This window comes from Pagrus major, chromosome 3 (assembly GCF_040436345.1).
Source record: "Pagrus major chromosome 3, Pma_NU_1.0".
NCBI lineage: Eukaryota > Metazoa > Chordata > Actinopteri > Spariformes > Sparidae > Pagrus > Pagrus major.
This window is the reverse complement of record NC_133217.1, coordinates 21,075,872-21,098,589: the sequence shown is the minus strand read 5'-3', so window position 1 is coordinate 21,098,589 and position 22,718 is coordinate 21,075,872. Positions and strand designations below refer to the sequence as shown.

The following is a 22,718-nucleotide window of genomic DNA, read 5'->3' as shown; positions in this document are numbered from 1 at the left end:
GTCATCAGGGGAAAAAATGAGTATAAAAGCAGATTGACAAAGGCGTGACTGGTCACTTTGTGAAATTATGATTGATGTCACTTTCAAAGAGATCGGATTTAGAACAGCTTTGATTTATGTATGTGTTTTCTATTCATCCATTTTCATGCAGTTGTGAGTGGCTTTGGTACTGTTACCTTGCAGAACTGTGGCTCTGAGCTGTTGGTTGGAGTCCAGACCTCTGCTTCTAAGCTAATTTAGCCTGTCTCAGTAGTGTTGGGTAAATGTAAATGGTAATGCTAGCATGCCTGCAGAGAGATGCCATCAGACATGAAAATGAGAATAATTTTGCTTCTGTGGCAGCAAACACAACACATGGACACACTGATAACTGTGTTATATTTAGCCTCCTAGACACCTATGGTTGACCAACAGTAGCATTACCTTAACTGCTCTAAACAGCATGGATACGGCTACGTACTGGGATTTCCCATACACACCAACCGGTTGGGACTCCATCTTCAAAGGCAGAATATTTTTTATTTAAAATGACTGCTTCAATTAACATGACCTCTATTTAGATAATTGATTATCATTAACATAATGAAACTCTGTTAATATGACTCAGTATTTGTGCAATCTTGGCTTAAATGTGTATCAACTGATGGGAGAGGCGCACCTTGCCAACATAGGATGATGTAAGCAGTACTACCACCATGCTCGAGCACTTAAAGCGAAAGCATCGCGGGGTGGCTGGATTCACATTGGATCTGGTGGTGCGGCAAAACGCAGCAGGTTGGTGTGGCAAAAAAATCCACTGTTGTGATGTTGTTTGGTGTGCATTGGTTTTGACTGGCTACATAATTAACACTTAACTTTATTAACAAGCATCTTCCACATGCGGCTCACCCGCTGTTATGACAATCAAATGCAGGCGAAAAAATCCAAAACACAAGGTGTTTTTTTTTGGCCGATTTTATAAAACACTTACTAGTGACTAACAAAGTGGATAACATTGCTGGTAGAGAGAAACAGAAAGAAGAGGCAAGCCAGTGTGCCTGTATTATGGTGGACAAGTAAACTAACACTATGTAATATAGGCAAACTATTTAAGCAATTCTGAAGAAAGAAAGTTGATTTTTGAGTCTCATTCTCAGCTTGCCAGCCCAAAGCATCGCTATTTGATGACCTGGGATACATAGTGATTCGATACATATTGGTCAATTGAAATGGTTTTGGTACTAATTTCCTACAGTATCGATACACTGGTACCAGCTGTACTTTCTTGCACTCTGACACAGGCACATTTGCAGCCAGTGCCCTGATAGCCATGCTGCAAGTGCCGTTTGCTCCGTTTTGTGATCATGTTAAAGCTCAATAGATGCCAAGTGGCCTCAGCGACCAGTTTTGGTTGACAAAAAAAGGATAGAAGCATCCCCATCTGCAAGTAATGCTACCAAAAGCTGCTGACACGAGATAAGCAAAGCACCTGAAGAAACGACATGTCAACCTCTATAAAGAATTTCGAGAGGCTGGTGGTGGGTGGCAGGTCCCATTTCAATATCACTGAAGTTTAAAACAAGATGTCCCAGTAAACTGTTGTTGATCAGTGTGTTGTGCTGTTGTTGGCCCAACAGCCACTTGTAATTCTCAAAGCTAATCAAATCCCCCTCAGACCTATCAGGACTAAGGAATCTCAGACAGCAGAGTTTCAGTTGGTAAGAAAACACTCTGACATGGTCAGAAGTAAATTAACCTAGATGCTGTTGTCCTTAACACACAGTACATATTTATTATTATATTATATATTATATTTATCTTATAATAACAATCGAACATATTGTGCCCTCAGTGTTGTCAATTTTTCCAATTAGTATCAAAGATGGTATCAAATATTTATATTTCTCAAGGTATTGAATCAAAGTTAGAAATGCCAGTATTGTGACACCACTACCAGAATAACTTACTGCACCATGGAATGGTGCGTTTACAAACAGCAGTCGACAAATCATGCATATAGTATGCCTTTAAGGTATCAACGTAAAGCCTCTGTAATTTACCAATACATAACCAATACATCAATATAATTCTTCAATAACAGGCAACATACTGCATCAACTGCCCATTCTAAACTCTAATGAAGAAATATCCCAGCATCTGTCACCAAAATGCCACAGAACCTCTGCAGGGGGCCGGATACAGCATGACACATGAAGGGTAAAGCGATGTGAGACTGTGCTCACCTGTGTGGATTTATCTTTCATACAAGATGGGTAGTGCACATGGGGGTCACGAGGCCACTGCCCAGTGAGGTAGGGCCCAGTGATAGTGCCCAGTGAAGATGTCCGCCAAATGGCCCCTGAGATCCGCACCTGCTGGGATTTTGTCCTTTCAACTGCACAGACAAAAAGAAAAGAAAGAGACAGAGCAACATTGAGAATTATCACCCAAATACATACTCCAGCTGCCAACAGCCATTTTCACCAAAGAAGCTTTGATAATCCCACTGTACACTAACTGCCGAGCACCAAACTGCAGAAAAAGTTAGCACCAGCTGGTGATGAGTAGAGTTAAACATGGAGCTAAGGGATTTCTCCATTAGCAACAACACTCAGTTTTCAGTTGCCCTAAACTTGATCAAAATATCTCACCAATACAACAGCTTCACACAGACTTCAGGAACTGATGCAAGGCTTGTGTTTTCACCTACAACACATCTATCTGTACAGTATAAATATGTAGCTGAATATGTTTCTACACCCGTTTGGCTTCCAACCTTGCAAAACCTTGGTCCATCTTTATGGACCCATATCCAGTTTTCTCCTACCATTCCAAAATGCACAGCTTCATTAAGCTTCAACAATTGACCCCCTTTTATCAAAAATAAATAAGAATACACTTCCAGTCAAAGACAGCATCATCCTCAGAAACGTGCTTGTCACACTCATAGGGCAAAAGAATAATGACCACATTTATAAATCATTTCATGCTCATACTGTACATGAGGCCAGTGATCCTGTTGTGATCTGGTGTCTTGACTTCTGGTCTCACAATCCTATTTAACAAGAGGTCTGGGTCACTTGCTATAAATCCACAGGATTACAGGTACACTCCAGGAACTAAATTAGACCTTGCCATGATCTTCTAAACATGTTAAGTAGCCTGACAAGGTAGATAAAGTTGTATCACAGAAAGAATATATCTCTTCCTCACGCAGTCTTTCGTTTGTCAGTATAACTCTTCTTTCCTCTTTACGGACCAGTGCTTATTGAATCCACTAAAACTATTTAGCAGAGAGCACCAAGGGCTCCATAGGCATGATAATGTCTTAATCAATTCAGAAAATGAACTGTCATGAAGAACAAGCTTAGCATTTTGTCAAATATGGCCAGAATTCAAAGGTAACTCCAAAAACATGGGGGGCAGGCACGCAGTACCACAGTAATAGAGAACTGCTGCTCTTTGCTAGCTATCCATGGCTGTAACTAGCTACCATTTGCTGATTAGCTAATGGCTCAATTAGCTGTGGAGCCAGTGGCCCTAGAGTTTGTCTGGACCGGGCGTCAGATCACAGGGGGTAGCAGTGCCCAGCTCAACTGGATTTGGGAGCCTAAGAGTGAACACGGCTGGACTGAAAAGTCTCCAATATTGATAGAGGTCAGTTTGAAGACAGGGAACACAGTACAGAGGTGGTTTACAGCAGCTCTGACCAGGACTACGACTCCAGGGATGACTAGACTCAGCAGGCAGGCACAGGAGAGGCCTAACCCATTATTCACATTCTGTTGCTCATTTTTTTTACCGTTCTAAACTAAAATTCTTGCCATGTCAACCACAACTTTACTGACTTGGGTAATATGGTAATAAAATTGCATAAGTACTAGCACACAGCATTTCATTGGTTGCATAAGGTCTACAATAGATTCAATATATGGACACCAAATGAATAATCCTGTTGCAAATCAAATTGTTTTTAAGATTTCATAAACAATCGTGATGAAGACGTTTAGTGTGGCACTGAACAAAAGATAAATAGCTGAAACTTTTAATTGAACAGCAAAAATCTGATTTGACTGTTAAAATCCAGAGTACATCCTTATCAGAATCAGAATCAGAAACAGATTTATTGCCAAGAAGGATTTTACACCAACAAGGAATTTGTCTAGGTGAATAAGGTGCATACATTGAAGACAATAAACAATAAACAAACAGTGACTATAATATATACAATAAACAAACAGAGACAAAAAGAGTGGGATGACTGATAAATAAGGATGGAAAATAAAATATAAAAGATATAAAAAATAAAAGATGTACAAATTCTAAAATAATGTAATGCAAAGATTCAAGGGTGGTGGTGGGTTTGAGTGCCAGAGTGCAAGAGTCAGAGTCAGAGTCAGAGTCAGAGTCAGAGTCAGTGTCAGTGTCAGTGTCAGTGGGGGTGGGGGTGGGGGTCGGGGTCGGGGTCCCGGGACTTGTTAAGGATCCCAACTGCAGAGGGGAAGAAACTGTTCATGTGGCGGGAGGTTTTGGTCCTGATGGACCGCAGCCTCCTGCCAGAGGGTAGAGTGTCAAAAAGTCTGTGACTGGAATGGGAGGGATTGGCCACAATCCTACCTGCACGCCTCAGAGCCCTGGAGCTGTGCAGGTCCTGAAGGGATGGAAGGTTGCAGCCAATCACCTTCTCAGCAGAGCGTATGATACGCTGCAGTCTGCTCTTGTCCTTAGCAGTGGCAGCAGCGTACCAGGCGGTGATGGAGGAGGTGAGGATGGACTCGATGAGGGCAGTGTAGAAGTGCACCATCATCGTCTTTGGCAGGTTGAACTTGTGTCAGGAATGTCCCTTTGTCTCTCAAAGCGACAGTAGAACTTGTTCAGTTCATTTGCAAGTCGCAGGTTGCTGACGGAGTGGGGGGGGTTTAGGTTTGTAGTTTGTAATCCGTCTGAGCCCTTTCAGGACAGACCCAGAGTTGTTAGCTGAGAACTGGTGTTTAAGTTTCTCAGAGTACTGTTGTTTAGCTTCTCTCACTGCCTTGCTAAAGCTGTACTACGACTTTTTAAACCTGTCACGGTCCCCACTCCTGAACGAAGCTGTCTGAAGCTGTCTGAGTTTGGCTGTGAACCAGGGTTCACAGCCAAACTCAGACAGCTAAAGTTCTGTGTTGCGATCCACTCTGAAGAGTCGGAAGCCTGCTAGCTGCAGCGCAGAGTCCGGTATCAATCCGCAGAGCCATGTCTCCGTAAAACAAAACAACAGAAGATGAAGAAAAGTCTCTGTTTTTCCCCACCAGCAGCTGAAGCTCATCTAGTTTGTTGCACAATGAGCACACGTTGGAGAGAAATATTCCTGGTAGGGGTGTGTGATGTCTGCGCTGACGGAGACGCACGAGCGCACCAGATCATTTCCCTCTCCTCCGGCGTTTCACTGCGTGAGCAAAGGTGAGCACACCTTTGACCAGTATGTCCAATAATTCAACAGATGGGAGGAGAAAAGTGGGGAATAAGTCCGCTGAAGTGGTTGCCCTTATGGACACGAGTTCTTCTCTATTGAAAGATCACCGGGTATTCAGGCAAAAAGTTAAATTAACAAACAAGACAAAACAACGCGCACCAACACACCGTGGCTGCCGTCTGTGGCGCCATCTTGAAAGAGTCACATCATTCTGATACACTTGTCTACAAAATTCAAATAGTGGTTTATTTTTATGGTCACAACTTGTTTGAAACAGTATGCTGCAATCAAATATGGAATAAGTAAATCAACTGACAAAAATCAATGAAGTTGATGAGTTAAAAACATTGAATATATTGTCTTGATTAAGTATCACCCTCTGTTTACTTTCTTTTTTTTACACAGCATCCCAACTTTTTTGTAGGAAAACATTACCATCTGCTTCTTAGTTTTGACATCTATCATTGTGACATATAGTCATTGTTATAACTTCTAATTAACTTATTCCTGACCTCTACTTATTTTTGAAAACATTTCCTCCATCCAGTCCCTTAAAGATTCAATACTAGACCCTGGTGCCCTGTATAAACAACACTCTCTAATAAGTTGTCCACCAGTTATCATACATTGTATCACATTAAGATTCAGGTTTTTGTCTACATACATAGCCACTCCTCCTCCACTCTTATTTTTTCTATTTATATAACATATAATATATAAATGGATAGTTGATAATCTGTTATCTGTCTTAATGGTTTGATTATATTGTTCCTCTGTGTAGTAGCAGCAATTATCCTTTGTGTTACGGAGAAAATTATTGTCTGAATCAATATCATTTTCAATGGTCTGTAACTTGTGGTCAGAGTATTCAAATGTTTTAAGTTCCAGTTTAGCCTGAACAATAATCCACTGAGTTAGTGATTACTGTCTCCAGATGTAGATGAGTGAGTTCTTTCAGTGTGTGTCTTGTTTTTGCGCTGTGATGATACCTTACAGTCCAGTTATGTTGTTCATTGGTATTTGCCGAGCATGTCGATGTTTATAATGACCAACATTTTAGCTTCCTCTGGTGTGCGGCTTGAATTTTTTCTGTTTCGTCATGTAGCATGCTTTTCTGGCGACGTCGGTTTTTTAGGCGTTTAATCAGATGTTCATTTATAAAGACTTTTGTTCCTTTGAGTTACCTTCCTTGTTTTAACAGAGCGGTTTTGTCTTTTCTGTTGACCAACCTTACTATGATGGCTGGTTTATTGTTGGCATTTTTTGGGGCAGAGGGTGACATGCCTCGATGTTGTAGCAGTTCACTTTAATCCCTTTAGAGTGGAGGAAGGCAGCCACCTGTTGTTCAGTTGAATCAGCAAGTGGTGAATAAACATGCAAGGTCTGTAAAGAAGAATCAGTTCTGATCCATTCTGTATTCTCTCGTGATGATGATGACCGATGATGCTTTGCCGTTCGGGAGACAGGCCTTTTTGAAACCACAGAATTAAACTCCTTCCAGCTGAAATCAGTATGTTTTACCTGCAGCCTAAGACTCATGTTTTAACATCGTTCTTTGTTATCTGTGATGTGAAAACATCAGATTTCCATACAGTCAGAGAAAGTTTAAGTGTGCGCCCTGCTCATGGTTCAGGTATAAAAGGTTGTAAAATCCCAGAGTGACAAGGAGCCTCTTTTTTGCGGGCTGCAGACTGTACACTTTTTGGGGCCCTAGATGAGTTTAGGATTTGGTGCCCCTAAATTGCAGCTTCTCTCATCTTTTAAACACCATTGCATGTTGTCAGTTGGATTTTTCTTAACTAATGCGGCAGCTAATATAAAAGTATATTTATGCTTCCCTTTATATCCCCTTGCATTTTTGTGAGCTTCCATGTTTTATCCTGTTTTTTGTAATGTACTCTGACTGAACAGCTGATCAACTTTCTGGGGGAAGCCGTAGATGTGCCAGTGTTTTGTTTTCAGATTTGGGACTTTCTTTGTTTTTTCTTTGTTATATTTTCACATACATTTTCATCTAACATGTAACCATGGATATAACTATATAACATCAAACATGACTTTATTGGGGACCCACTAATTTTCCCTGGGACCCACTCATATGACCACCTTAGGGTCTCATGGAAAACGTTGGTGGGGGTGTAACTTATGTGGGGTTTTGCTTGCGGTTGGTTTGTATAACAAACAGCCAGCAGTGGCTGAATTAATACAGGCGATTGTGATCTATAGTTTCCCCCAGAAGCACGCTGACGTTTTTGGCTGTTGCAGTCCCTCTTCAACGACCTGCTGCTGCTCTTCTTGGGTTACACTCCTCCTCCAGAACCACTCTTCGCTGCCGGAGTGTCTCTGGGCCACTGCTGAAATGTGACCGCCGCTACACCTGCGCGTAAAGCATATAAGCGGAGAATAGAGTACTCCTACTTTAATTTAGAAACATATTATTTTGTGCTGTCACACAATTGTCAGTAAAGCTTGGAAATGTCTAAGAATTTTAGAAACTAAAGTTGTATTTTTTATTGCTACTGATACTTCATATCCAGACCAATTTACACACACGAGTAAAGCATTAAGCATAAACAGTGCCTATAAAAACTATTCACCCCCTTAATTATTTTCCCCTTTAATTGTTTTTGTAAATCAGGAAAAAGAGTCCCGCACACTGTCCACTTCACTTGCAATTAAGTTTATTGACAACAACTTTTGGTACTTAGACCTTCATCAGGTTGTTGCTTCAGCATCATCTTGTGATAATACAACACTGTGGTGATGCCAGTTAATTTTGGAGAAAAGGAGAGTTAAGAATTAATTAATTACTGGAAAAATGCCTTTAAGTTAGTCGCAAGCCACACCCAGTGGATGTAAACGGTCGACTAGTGGGTGATGGAGTCACACATAAACTGTGACACATAAACATAAACAACAGCCTGCTTGTCAAGTCACATAGGCGTAAATCCCAGGGGGGCAGGTGGGGACACGACCCCATTCCTGGGAAAAAGATGATTTGCCTGCCTTAGCATGGCTGAAGTCTAAAAGACTAGCTCACACCTCATATGTACTTTATGTACTTACATAACTTACACCTTGCGCCTCCGGCAGACACATAGAAACCTCCCAGACAGGGTGCTTTGCGAATGTACAAAAATACAAAAAATAAAATCTGCACGTGACACCTCCGCTGCTACAACTCAATCCTAGGGAAAGCACTGAATGTGCTGTTTGTAATACAAACCAGCCGCCACAAAACAGACACAACCAGAGAATATTTGATTAGCACAAGTGCTGTCGGATACAGTTGAAATCTTCCATGCTGAAATCTCTGTCACAATTCTTTGACGCTGCTGCTTGTTTTCAGAGATACAAGCCCATGATGAAGATTAGAACAGAGTTTTTCTTTCTATACAGATACTGTCCTTGTTAAGCGGTTCTTACAAGCAATACTGCAGTATTTCCAGTGAAACAGTACAGCCACAGGCCTCGTGTGACTTATGCAACCACACTGTAAGTGTTGTTGTGCTAGTTACAGTTGCTCAGAGCTTGTCTGGATTCTGTGAGTTCATTCTTACATTTGGTTGATGGTGAAACCTGTGTGGAATAACAAGGTCATCCAGCATGACTTTGAGTCATATGACCATCATAAACTGCAGAGAAACACTCCCACCAGGGGCTCATACATTATTCAAAAGGATTTACTTAAAAGGGCAATTTCACAGGTTCTGCATCTTAAATTGTATGGCCAGATCTTGTCACTTTGTCAAAAAATATTACACCGTCTCTTCTCTTGTTTTAACTACTAATAACTCCTACATAATGAACAGTAGTGAATGGTCTGGTGTAAGGTAGGCTGACTGAAAATTATATACATATACATATACACATAGAACATCTACACAATGCACAAATAATTCATCTTTTTACTATTTTGGCCACCTCCCAACAGATAATGTTGATGTAGTTCTTAAAGGGCCTGTATTACAATCTCATGACAGTGGAACTCATTAGCATTAGCCAAGATAAAGTCCAATCATACTGACATTTAAAAACAGTGACATTTCTACACTAAATCAATTTATTTTAAATAAATCACAGATTAGCTTGCAGAGGCAACTGAAATCAGACACTTTTGTGTCCAGTTTAACTTAAGTAAGCCATCCACAAGTTTCCAGTGGAGGTCACTAGGGAGCAAAAATCTCTCAAAAAGCTCTATAAAGGGCTGAACGATTTATCGTTTTCTGATCGAAATTGCGATTTCAGACACCGCTATCATGTGATCGCCAAAGCTGCGGTTTTTGCAGCGCTCCTGACTGACCCAGGATCTGTTGTGTCAACTATTTTACACATACATGCCATCTCCCTACCATCCTGCCAAGCTCACCAATCAGAAGCGGCATGCTACTTGTGGACAGGTCATGACCTCACGCTAACCAATCAGTATTAACCTGCTTCTTAACGTGTTCAGAAATGGCTTCAGCTGGACCAGAAGCAGAGTTAGGGGATTTAATCATCAAGAAAAACAGCACGTCGGTCATTTGGGAGTATTTCGGGTTTGAGGCTGCAGACGTGCACCAGAAACAGGTACTGTGTAAAACCTGTTGTGCTAAAGTTGCAACTTCCAGCGGAAACACGACCAATTTATACCGGCACTTAAAAAATCACCACAGGCATGTGCATGACGAGTGCATGACGAAAAACCACTGTAGCAAACAGACTACAATTACAGCATCTTTTGCAAGTGTAACTCCGTATGAAAAGAGCAGCCAAAGACACCGGGAGATAACGACTGCCATAACAAACTACATTGCCAAGGACATGGTGTCTGTTAACACAGTTACCAAAGACGGATTTAAAAACCTCCTCCGCACGCTGGACAGAAGATATGCGATTCCCTCCCGCACCTACTTCAATCAGGTTGCCATCCTACAGCTGTACGCGGAGTGTAAAGAAAAAGTGGTAACAAAGTTGAAAAATGTGGAATATTACGCCACAACTACTGATATGTGGTTAAGCTGAACGACCGAGCCGTATCTTAGTTTGACTGTGCATTTCATAAATGACAACTTCGACTTGAAAAGTCGCTGCCTGCAGACAGCATACTTTCCCACTGACCACACCGGAGAGAATATTGCCCTGGGATTGACAGAGTGTCTGTCAAGCTGGGATCTGAAAGAAGAGGACCAGACGTGCATCACAACCGACAATGCAGCAAACGTCATCAAAGCTATGGAACTTAATCAATGGACCAGACTTCAGTGTTTTGGACACAGGCTGCATCTTGCAATTGGTAAGTGTGTGTGTGTTTTGTTTATTTATTTATTTATTTTTACTGATTTAATGTGATGATGTGTGCGTATTGTCTTCAGTATAGTCAGTATAGTTTTTCTCTTAATGTTTTTTTTCTTTGAAGCCCTTACATATACCTAGTTTGAATAATTAATATTATAATGATAACAGATTATCATCAATATTAGATGATGAATACTGTGTTATGTGCTTTTGATCATTGATTTCCTTACCGTTTTCTATAATATGGTTTTCTTGACTTACTTTGTTCTCTTGCTAGAAAATCTGCCTTGCAAAGTTTACCATTATTATCATTACATTTTCAGCCTGTAATGCTCATTTAATGTTTATGTTCTTCTTTTTTTGTCCAGAAAATGCTGTTAAAGATGATGCAAGAGTTAAACGGGCAACATGACTTTGCAAACAGATGGTTGGTGTCTTCTCTCATAGCTGGAAAAAGAAGACAGCACTGAAAAAAGCACAGCAAGAATTAAATTTACCCAAGCACTCACTGATTACAGAGTGTCTGACAAGATGGGGCTCAAGGCAAAAAAATGATTGGGAGGGTGTTGGAGCAGAGCAAGGCGTTGTCTCAGGTTCTGTCTGAAGACAAGAAGACACGTCACCTGGTCCCCACTTGGCAGGACACAGATGTCCTTGAATCAATAAACAATGCCCTTGGTCCTCTTAAGAAGTTTACAGATGCCCTGTCCGGTGAAGCCTATGTAAGTGTGTCATACCTGAAGCCAGTTCTCCATCTCCTGAGAACATCAACCCTGACTGAAAGTGATGAGGACACAGATCTTACCAAGGAAATAAAGTCAAGAGCTCTTGGCTACATTGGAGATAAATACAGCGACCCAGCCACACAAGAGCTACTGGACATTACTTCGTTCCTTGATTCTAGATTCAAGACTGACTACATAAGTGCAGAGAATGTCCCAGACATCAAAGAGAGAGTGAAGATTGAAATGGAACAGGTGGCACGAAAGGTAACTTGTCCTGTTTCTTTGTGTGGTTTAGTAATACAAAATGCCACATCAATACAAGTGATATTTTTATTACACTGATTGGCATTTTTTAATGTTTACATATAATGCCCAATTGCTCAAAATCACATCAGACTGCAAAACTTTGACAGCTCTCATCTCTGTGTTTTGCAGGGAAAGAGGGCTCATGTCAGCACCACAGATGCCATGCCCCAGGGTGCAGCAGAGGCAGAGCCATCCACCACAGGGAAGGGAAAGCGGTCATTGGGCAGCTTCTTCAAGAGCAAGGCTGTCCCTCCTCCTTCCTCCACTACACAGTTGGAGGATGCCATTAAAGCTGAGCTGGACAACTACCTGATGACTCCTACTATCGATGGAGAGGAAGATCCACTGGCCTGGTGGAGAGTGCACAATGTTAACTTTCCATGGCTGAGCAAACTAGCTCCTAAATTCCTGTGCATACCAGCCACTAGTTCGCCAGAGATTGTTGAGTGCTAGTGGCAATGTTGTCACATGTCAGCGCTCATGTGTAAAACCATCAAAGGTTGACATGCTGGTTTTCTTGACAAAAAATATGTAAAGAGTGATGTAGAGATATCAGGGAAGCAAGTATTATTTTTGATTAAGTAGTTTTGATATTTTATTTGTTCTGCACTTCAGCCTGACTTGTGGTGTCAGCCTTTGTTTAAAAAAGATATTTGCTATTTTTCAGGAAAAATGCTCTATTGTTTACAGAATAGATGTGCAATATTTGGGTGCTGCTGAGCCATAAATGAATGACCCACCTATTTTAATGTCTGACATATTTTTCAGAAGGGAAGAGGTAGGGTCATTTTGTTTTAATAAGAGTTTTATTTTATTACCATTACTTTTCAATTTCACTTAAAAAGATAGTCCAGGTCTCTTAATATAGGGTTGAATAAAGTACTTTAACTGCTGCTTTAGATGTTGATAAGCTAGCTCTTTTGAGCCATAAAAGACTGACCTTGACCTACCTACTTGAGTGTAAGGCTGTTGGGCAAGATCCTTTTTTCCTTTATTGGAATTGTTGAATTTTGTTTTTCTTATTATTACTTATTTAACATTGTTTTTTTTTTGGAATTGTTTTGTATTTTATTTAACTTTTTGTTTAACTTGACACAATTAAGGATTTTTTTGCACTACTTTTTTAAGTTAAGACAGTCAAAGATGGCTCTTTTAGTTCTTAATTTGTAATAACTGCTGTTGGTCAAAGACTTTAAAGAATGTACCTGCATGTTTGTTAATAAATATATTTGGAAGCAATTTTAAACTTTAGTTTTCATCCTTACATTAGAGTAATAGCATTTAATGTTTTAATGTTACTGTACATTTTGAACATTGCACTGAAGCTTGATTAGAAGGAAATCGTGAATCAAATTGAAATCGCAATATCTGCCAGAAAAATCGCAATTAGATATTTTCCTAAAATCATTCAGCCCTAGCTCTATAGCCATAAAAGCATGTGTAGTCCTCAACTTTGACTCATTATCTGCTGTCAAGTTTTGCAAATGTCGGGCTTTAGTATTAGATCACTTGTGCAACACCAGCCAGCTTTACCCTGCACTGTCCAACAAATCCGACTGTGATGAAGCACCCGCTCCCTCACTGTTTGTTTAGCCTTTTTTTTTTTTGAAGGAAAGGTTGACATACTCCCACACACAGTTTTCTGTTTTCTTTATTTAAATTATGTTCCAAAACATTCTTGAGAAATACAAAGGATTGTACTCAACATTATAGTTGGAGAAGGGAAGAAGTTTATTGCTCAAATTATATTAAAAACATGCTATAATCAAGACAATAACCTGCAAGAGTTTGGGTCCTTTGTGGTGGCCATCTTGTGCTGGTGAGGAAAGAGGAGGAGCGCCTCAAGAGAAGCCCTTTTATATGGTGTATGAGTAGGCGTATGCTCATGTCTGATTGGATAGTGGATGTGTGAGGAAATTTTAGATAATTGAGATAAAATACTAAGTGATGTACATTTGATTTGTTTTGAATATACAGTAATTCTCTTAACATGTGCAAGAATTAAGTTAGATCTTGCTGGTAGGTGTGAAGTTTAGAAAACTATGTGTATTTGTTATTTCACCTTGTCAACTCTCCTTTTTAGAGCTCTGCCCTGATAGGCCAGTTTGAACTGGAAAGGCGGACTCGCCTGCTATATATGTGAGTGAAAGGGGAGAGAGCAGGTTGGGTTTTTTTTTCCTTTAAGAGAAGCACCAGAGCGGTGTGAAGGAGGTTTTCTTTGTAATATGTTTGTTTGAGACTATTAATAAAAGTCTGCCTATTTTTTCCTTCAAAACTCCCTGCCAGCGTGATGTTTTATCTTTCTCCAGGCTATCCTGCACCTCACCCTACAACACCGATGAAAATTAATTATCATATTCAAAAGTTCTAAAGATTAACCTCCTCAAGTGTCAGAAAATTTAAATTAACACCATTTACACCTGTGTTTTTGAAGCCTATATACAGTGTGTTAGCATTTTGACAAATCTGCATTGTGAAAAGTCATGCTGAGTAAGCCGCTAGCAGTTCATGTTTGCACTGTAACTGTGGATGTACGGACATCATCCACTGGATTACTTTTGATACTAAAAAAAGCATCTAAGAATGCTGATTATGAGGCTGGATCTGTTCGAAATTTGTTACAAGGAATGTCTTTTTTATGTGATTTCAAATGTATCAGTGTCATCCTCAAAAGAGATTGAAGACAACTATCAGTGGAAAGACAGTGATTCTTGCACTACATTCCTGTTGCCTGTTTCAGAATCAGGGTGACAGGTCAACTGAAGAAAATCACCATCAGTAAATGGCGAACTCTGTCTGGCTCTCACTTGCGAGGAGGGATGCTGATTTTTTCAGGGGGAAAGTTCACTGAAGTCTCTGTCTTTCTATACAAGTTGCCAGAGACAGCAACTACAACAACACAATATTAGAAGGTGGCAAAGACACAGTAAGGTTAAGTTTTTTGCTCTGAATCACATCACATTGTCACTGCCAGTCAACTGCTGGAGCCGCCTGGCTCTTGCTACCGGTGACGGACCGTTTTTCCACCAGAAATATGATGAAGACTCTTCCACAGACACTTTTGCATGTATAAATACAGTATTTTTTTCTCCTCATATGAGATGCTGAAGACACTTCCTGCTACCACATTACTGTTGTTTGGTCTTGTATCTTTGCCTTGTGGGTTGATGTGTGGGACATTTCTCTTTTATTTGATGATTGAAGGATCTGTTTAGTTGTCAGACTGAAGGCCATCAGACCGACGCACCAGCCCTTTTCACACAGAGTTGCCGCATTATCGCCGCAGCGGCGGTTTGCCAATTCTCCGCCGTTGGTTGTTCACACAGAACCAAGCAGCTCTGGCGTAAAAGACGTACCAGTGTGTAATTCACACAGAAAGCTGGCGCTGCAGCTCCAAAAAAGGCGACGGTACATGTCATGATGATGGCGTCTGTGTTTTTTTCAACATGTTTCCCCCGGTTTCCTCCTGTTAATCTAAACATGTAACCGCTGACTGTTTATAATCATATGGATGCTGTTATAATGTGTTGTGATTGAGATCCTGACCCACCATGCATCCTGGAAAATGACAAAGCTACGTTTTCTGCACTAAATTACATAATTTCATAATTGCCATCAGTAAACAGGACGCTGTCTGACTCTTACACTCGCGGGGAAGGATGCTGTTTTATGGGGGAAAGTTCACACTTGGTGAGTTAAAGTTTTTTGCCGGGGACAGACGCTGTTTTTCGGGCAGAAATGCGACGAAGAGTCGGTCGGACCGACAGGCTGACAGACACTTCTCCACGAATAACTGCAGTATTTTTTTCCTCATATAAGTTGCCAAAGACAAGACCAGTTACTACGTTACTGTTGTTTGGTCATGTAACGCTGCTTTGTGGGACATTTCTCTTTATTTTGTTGAGTGAAGATCGACACACCCCCTCTCCGCGCCTCCGGCTTATCCATTCACACTGGTTCGGTTCGCCAATACTACGCCTCTGATACTACCTCTGATACTACCTCCGAAGGCGCATTAGAGGTGCAGCGAAATTTCACCCCTCGCCGCATCTGAGACTTTCATACAGAGGCAGATGCGGAGAATTTGCACAGGATCCCCGCATGCAAACGGCAGCATGAATGGGGCTACTCATTCCACTCTGCCAGCATTTCCATTCACACAGATACCGTCTCGCCTCTGTAGCGGATCAGAGGTGGAACAAAAGGTGTCCCCCCATTCCACCTCTGTAACCTTCACACAGATGGCAAGGCGGAATATTGGCGCAAGATTCGAGTTGGGGGAGCCTGTAATAGGTAGGCATTGCTGTGGCAGAAGGTGAGCTTGTCTACGTGGTCTGAGGTCAGGCTTGCTCTTTTTTTGTCACAATGTTTCCAGCAGCTGAAAAGAGTTGTTCAGATGGAGTAGTTGTGGCAGGGATAGACAGGTATGATTTTGCTAGAATAGCCAAGGTGGGGAACCTTGCATTGTCCTTCCACCACTGGAGTGGGCTCTTATCTCTTGCAATACATTGTTCACCCAAATACATCAGTACCTCATTCCTCACACATTCTTCTTTTAGGTTAGTGTCTTCCTCAGTGTTGCTGTGCTCCTCTGAGTCTGAGCCCAGCAATTCACCCAGCATCGGCCTCCTCTTTGAAACTCATGTCTTGTCACTGGCTGGGCCATCCTGCTCCACACTTGCCTGTTAAAGCTGTTCCTTCTCACTTCTGGCCTCAAGTGCAAAAGTCTGAAGTTTTACTTGCACCTTTAGGACTTCAGCTTGCAAAACCTAGGGTCAAGGGCAGAAGCAATCACAGACACATTTTTACCGTCATCTCTGAATGAGGTCTTGCGCTCCCATCTCCTGTGCTGCAGCTGTTTGAAAAGACTTGACAGAAGCAGACTCAAAGGAGGCTTTTTACTAGTGGAGGTAGAGCAGAGACTGTTACATAAGCTTCACCACTCAGGAAGACAGTGCCTTGCTCAAAGGGCTTGAGAACTTGCTCCAGTTCCTCCAGTAGTGTCCACTGGTCACCTTTCAGGTCGAGGCAATGCTTTCCTTTCTGTGTGACCTCTGGGTCCGAAAGTGTTGCGGGCACCGGCCACCACTGCTCCAAGAGGCGACTCACTATGTAATAGGAGCTGATCCATCTTACAGGTACGTATTGGATCAACTTATGCTGAGCTGTGCCCCACTGCTTTTGTTTGTTTTTGAGCTTGCTGCTGGCCAGCTCACTCTTTCTGAAATGTTCAACAAGTCACCTTGCAGCCCCAAGTGCCTTGCTTATCTGGGGATCCTTCTTCAGGGCGTGGTTGACCACTAACTTAAGTGTATGGCCAGCACATCGATGTGAAGCAGCATGCCTCTCTTCCAAGATCCTCAGAGCTCGAGCCACAGCATTAGCAGCATTATCATGAACAACAGTCAGCACAGAGAAACTTAATTTCTCTGCAGCCTTTTCCACCTAGCCAGCAGTGTTCTCTGGTGTGTGGCGCTCCTTGAGTGACATTGTGGTCAGTGTGTATGAAGCGAGGTTCCAATCCTGATTCACAAAGTGGCATGTAGCTCTCAAATATGCCTCAGTGACAATACTTGTCCAAGCATCAGTAGTGAGTGTGATTTTTGATGCAGCATTTTTAATTTCTGCTTTCACTTTCTCAACAGTAGCCTCACATTTCTTCACCTTCAGATCTGTAAAGTGGCGCCCGGAGGGAAGTGTGTATTCTGAATGAAATGTGTTGATCATCTCACGAAAGCCGTGACCCTCAATGATAGCATGGGGTCTCATGTCTTTGATAATCATCTCTAAGATGCTGTTCAAAGCTCAGCAGACATCTGGAGCATACAGTTAGGCTCCTTATGTTGAAAAAGTCATCCACAGTGCTTTGTCTGGTCCTGAAAAACAGACACATAAAGCATATGGGAATACAGATAAGTGGCATATTTCAAAAATGTGTATAATTTCTATATCACTGTGTTATATTAATAATACATATATAGATGAGATAATTTACTGTATGTAATAGCAAGACTTTCCCTGAACTGGAGAATCAGTATTTTTACTTAAATACTTTACTTAAAAATTAAAGTGGTCGTGACAAAGATTTATTTAATCACTGGAGTCATATTTTTCCATCAGTGTGGAGTGAGGAAAATAACAAAGGATTTACTGATTGTAACAACACTCACAGACTGTAACAATAGTCTGCAATGTTAGCTTGAACCATCTAATTTCTTAAACATAGCTGATAGAGAATAGAGTAAAGAGCAAATGTAAAACGGCCGAATAACAATGCAAGATGATACGCGGTGCAACAGCAGCAGTGATGCAGGAGGAACAAACATTTAACATCAGAAAATCAATTACTACCAACAGCAACACATTCCTCATGTTTATAATCCTAATATATAATACATTTGAGTGGGGACAAAAAGTAAACATGACTTACGGTGCCGTCTTGCTCCTGCTGCCATCTTGAGAAATGGCCCCCAAGATGCTTCCGCTTCAAGTGCTCCAGTAGTACTGCTGCAATAAGCCATTTGTAATTGGCAGAGCTTGCAGAGCACCACATTGTTCGGTCTCTGTTTATTAATACTTCCACACTCAAGATGATCGTGGGTGAGTTTTAATTGCTTCAGCTTGATCTTTGGTGGAGTGAAGGGTAGAGTCCATGCTCTAAGTAGGCGCAGCCATCTTACATCCCCCGCATCGACACATGTTACGTAAATCGTCGTATTTACGTAATCGATTAGGTCAAGTCCTAGTCCTGACCCAAAAAAGTTAGGACTGAAGTAACTGAAGATCACCTACACCTTCCCAAAGGGTGCATGAAAGAGAGAGAGAGAGAGAGAGCCTCTTCATCCCCCTCAGACACAATATCTCCTCCTCCCCCTGCAGTCTTGTCAGGTTTAACACATTTTCCAAGGGTTGAATAATATGGTTGATGGTTTACAGCAGAGGTCAACAGTTAGTGGACCACGGTCCGGGTCCCGACTCAGATGCTGTCCTATCCGGACCCAGGCCTATAACCAATTAATCCTTAAGAATGATTACATTTTAATGGAGCGTTTCCAATTCTAACAGGCGGCACTTTTCCAGCCTTTACAGTACTGGTTTAGCTGTCCCCGGGAACCCACAGACCCATTGCATGCGCTGTAAATGATCTCACATGATGCAACGTAGCCAATCAAATCAGCGCATTCCGACAAGCACTGCAACTCGAGTGAGGGAAAAAATACACAGACATCTGTCGGAGGAAATGCGAGTCAGAGAATAGGTATTTTACATGTTGTGCTCTAAAAAGAGAAAAGTGGACAACGAAAACCGAGCTTTTAATAGGGAATGGACTCGCAAACATACCCACTCAAATCTGATTTAAGGGCACAAAAAATAAAGGCAGCTTTTTCCACTGTGAACATTATTTAAACAAAATATCATTCCAGGCTAACATTGAGCACCTGCACATGTGTATGAGGATGGCCCTGACACCATGACAGCCCGGATTTAATATCCTGGCAGGAAAAGCTTAAGCCCACATCTCTCACTGAACAAGAGAAAGTGGGGGAGTGAGGCATAAGAGGGAAACTGTTCAGTTGTTTAGAGATGTTGAGATTGTTTTTATATAGTTGGTTGAGAATGTTAGATGTGAAATGGAGTTTACAAAAAAAAAAAAAAGGGGGGAATTCAAGGTAAACTTTATTTTTTCTCAAATTAAGCACTTCAGGGGCACGTTTTTCAAAAGCTCTCTGTTATGTATTTTTGTATGTTTATTTTAAAAATGCAACCCTTATTTTACTTGCAATGAGAAAAGAACATTTTATTATTATTTATTATCTAAGTACTTATTTACAGTCCCTCCAGTTCAATGTGAAAACTGACAATATTGCTGAAATATATATAAAATCTAGAACATTTTTTTAGAATTGTAATACAGACGTTGACACAGATATTAAGCTACTTCAATATAGGCTACTGTATATGGCAAATGTCCTCTCTCTAACTGGACCTCTTCATTTAATACCCCTGGTTTTCAGGTTCAATAAGTATAGGCTAGGATAGGAAAACACTAAGTTCAAACTCAGATCTCCTGGTTTCCTTCCGGTTACTCTCAATACTCTCAGCTTTGAACGATACAAGCACAGTCTGTTTCAAGGTTCCTCCATTCATGTTTCTATAGTGCTGCTGAACACAGCTCTATTTACATCCGGTGTCTTGTCACCATAGTTTAGTTTCTGTTTGTTGTTGTCATGTCGTTGCCTGTAGATTAGCAAATAAATGTTTGACTATAAAGTTGTTGTTTGTGGTTTCTGTACATTTTACAGTTCAGTCACTAAACACACTGCTAATGCTTTACTTAAATTACAATTAATTAACAATTAACAAAGTGCACCTAGTCAATTTTTTTAAATGAAAAAAGAAGAGTGTGCTGACTCGGGATCCAAAGCACAACAAAGTTGCAAATATTAATAACAAACCCACTCAAAACAGACAAATAAAACATTTTTTCTACGTAGCCTACTCAACCACAGTACAAGCACAAAAATCAAGGAGAAATGATGAAATAAACACAATCCGCACAAGTCAACAATATCAGGCAGGCATAAGGCTCCGCTTCTTAACTCCTAGTGAGATATGAAGTCAAAACAGCGGCGCACACGGCAGGTAACAAAGACGTGAATAGGGGCAAGTCTGTTTCTTTCTGCCCTTGTTGATCACATAGACCCTGACATTAGCTATGTTAGCTGACATTAGCTAACATTAGCTGTGATTGCTGACATTAGATTACGTCTGACGTTATTCTGGTCTGGGGGTCCTAGTGGAACAAGTTCTATTAAAAATTAACTTTAATCCAACCCAGCCCTATGTGAAAGAACAACAGCAGAAAGAAACAGGCTTACCATACCTGCGGTTTGGAAGTTTAAGGTAAAATTGAGGGAACTGTGGGCTAGGTGTGTGCTCATGTCAGAACTGTGTCGACTCCGTAACTGCAAAACTCAGTTGGGAGAATTAACCTCAATAGTATGCAGATATGCAAATCGCATTCTCCTTCATTCTCCCCTCAAACCCCTCCTCTCCACGTCAAAACAGTGACAGAAAGTTGACACTGAAAACCAGTGACACTGAATACATGAAGAAAAAAATCGAAAGATTGTCATTTAAAAACACATCAAAATCCAAAAAGGTATAAAAATGAAATGAAATAATTTCTAACGTCTGTGTTTTACTTTTCAATGTAATTTATTTCAGTGCCAAATATTTCATTCAGTGCCAATACAATTTTTCCAAATACAAATGTTCCAATGCCAGTATTTCCTTTGTTAGTTCAGGTTATCTACCAGGGCCTGTAATGAATTTTCATCCTTCTTCACTGCCAAAATTCAGAAAATTAGACAAGCAGTCAGTGCCACTGTACCAGGTACAGGGTATGTGTTGTCCATGTGTCCACTTAAAATCAACTCAAATACCATGACATAATTTTATCCTATCAATGACAAAAACCCGCAAGAGATAATATATTTTTTTTACAATCTGCTGCCTTGATATTTTACCAGCAGGGTTCTTCAAAAAAGTTTCAGACTGCATGACTCCAGATCTGATACAGATTGTCAACATGTCTCTTCTCTCAGGTGTCTTCCTACAAGCCAGTGTTTCCCCTATATGCATCCTGCTGGATTTTCAGCGCCGCCGCCACAAAAAAAAAAAAAAAAAAAGACATGATTTTTGTAGGTTTAATATCACGGGCAAATGGTGAATTTAAGTTGCACACAGTGAAAGCACTACATCCTAAGTTATCTTGAAATCGATTATTATTGTCATTACTGCTATTTGTATAATTTCTACAAGTCACGCTTTAAGTTGACTGAAATCCTCGTCATCCTATTCAAAGGCTGCAACAGGCGACTCATCGAAGCCAGACGTGATGCGGACAAAAACATTTCTAAAGTTAGGCTATAATAAAAACAAGTACCAAATATCCTTTAGATCCTTTATAAACTGTCTCTGATTTTACTGTTTACCCCATGTTGTGAGTGAATTACTGCGCTTGTTGGATTAACGTTACATTCATTAGACCAGTTGCTAGCTTGCATTGAAAGTTGCTAGCAGCTAGCTAGGTAAACTTGACAGAGCCATCTGAAGCCCCCTCAGACCTGCTGTCCACACTCCTAGGCAAAACGCTACTCTACTGAAACCAAAGATCTAGAATCTTTGACTGACACAAAAAAGAAACATTACAAAGTTTCTCTGATCGGTGCAACTTACTATGTTGCTTTGTTCTAGGTTCTTTCTGCTGATTGGATTATCCCCCACGGCGTCAAAACTCTTGGAGGTAACTTCTGTCACACTAGCTGTCAACTTCTTATTCTGAGGTAATTTGATTGAAGAGGATCCTCACTCAGCGTCCATCAAGGAACAATTAAAAGGTACGTGATCTACTTTTAAAAATTGATTCGTCCGACTGTCCTATAAGACGTATGTCTCCATTAATGGTGCTAACAGCAAACCAGTAGCCTACAAGACAAGTCGTGTATCATAATATTGTTTTGAAGGTAAAGCCAGCTTATGGTTGCTTAATTAAAACGGCATAGTTTAGGAAATAAAATGTCTGATCAGAGCCGTCATACTTCCCATTTGGGTAACATTAACTCTTATCACAAACTGACGTTTTTCTACGTTTAAAGTAGCCCAGGTCTGTAGACAGTAATAGGCTATTCGGTAGGATAGGCTATCAGAAAGTTGTTCACTGATCACTTTTATTCTCTAGTGCTAGTAGCCTACCTACCGGTGAAATTAGTGGTCGCTTGCTCGCTCACTCGGGTGCACTCTCCCAACACCACAGTTGTGAACGTAAATTTATGAAAATAATTTGACATCAGAATTATGCTTGCGTATTAGTGGTTGTCTAAACGGTGTTTAAAAGTCAAAACTCCTCTGGAATACTAGGCTACAGATTTTAGTAATATGCTGGTAATGAGCAGGTAGAGAATGTTGAGGTGGTT

General features: G+C 40.8%; 1 protein-coding gene across 1 annotated transcript in view; it reads right to left on the bottom strand.

Moving 5' to 3' along the window:
• glcci1a (glucocorticoid induced 1a) overlaps positions 1 to 22,718 on the bottom strand; it is a 54,049-nt gene that overhangs the window by 21,730 nt on the left and 9,601 nt on the right. Inside the window, exon 2 of the mRNA XM_073463475.1 lies at positions 2,223 to 2,374. Coding sequence (XP_073319576.1) covers positions 2,223 to 2,374 — 152 coding nt within the window. The remainder of the gene's footprint in view (positions 1 to 2,222; positions 2,375 to 22,718) is intronic.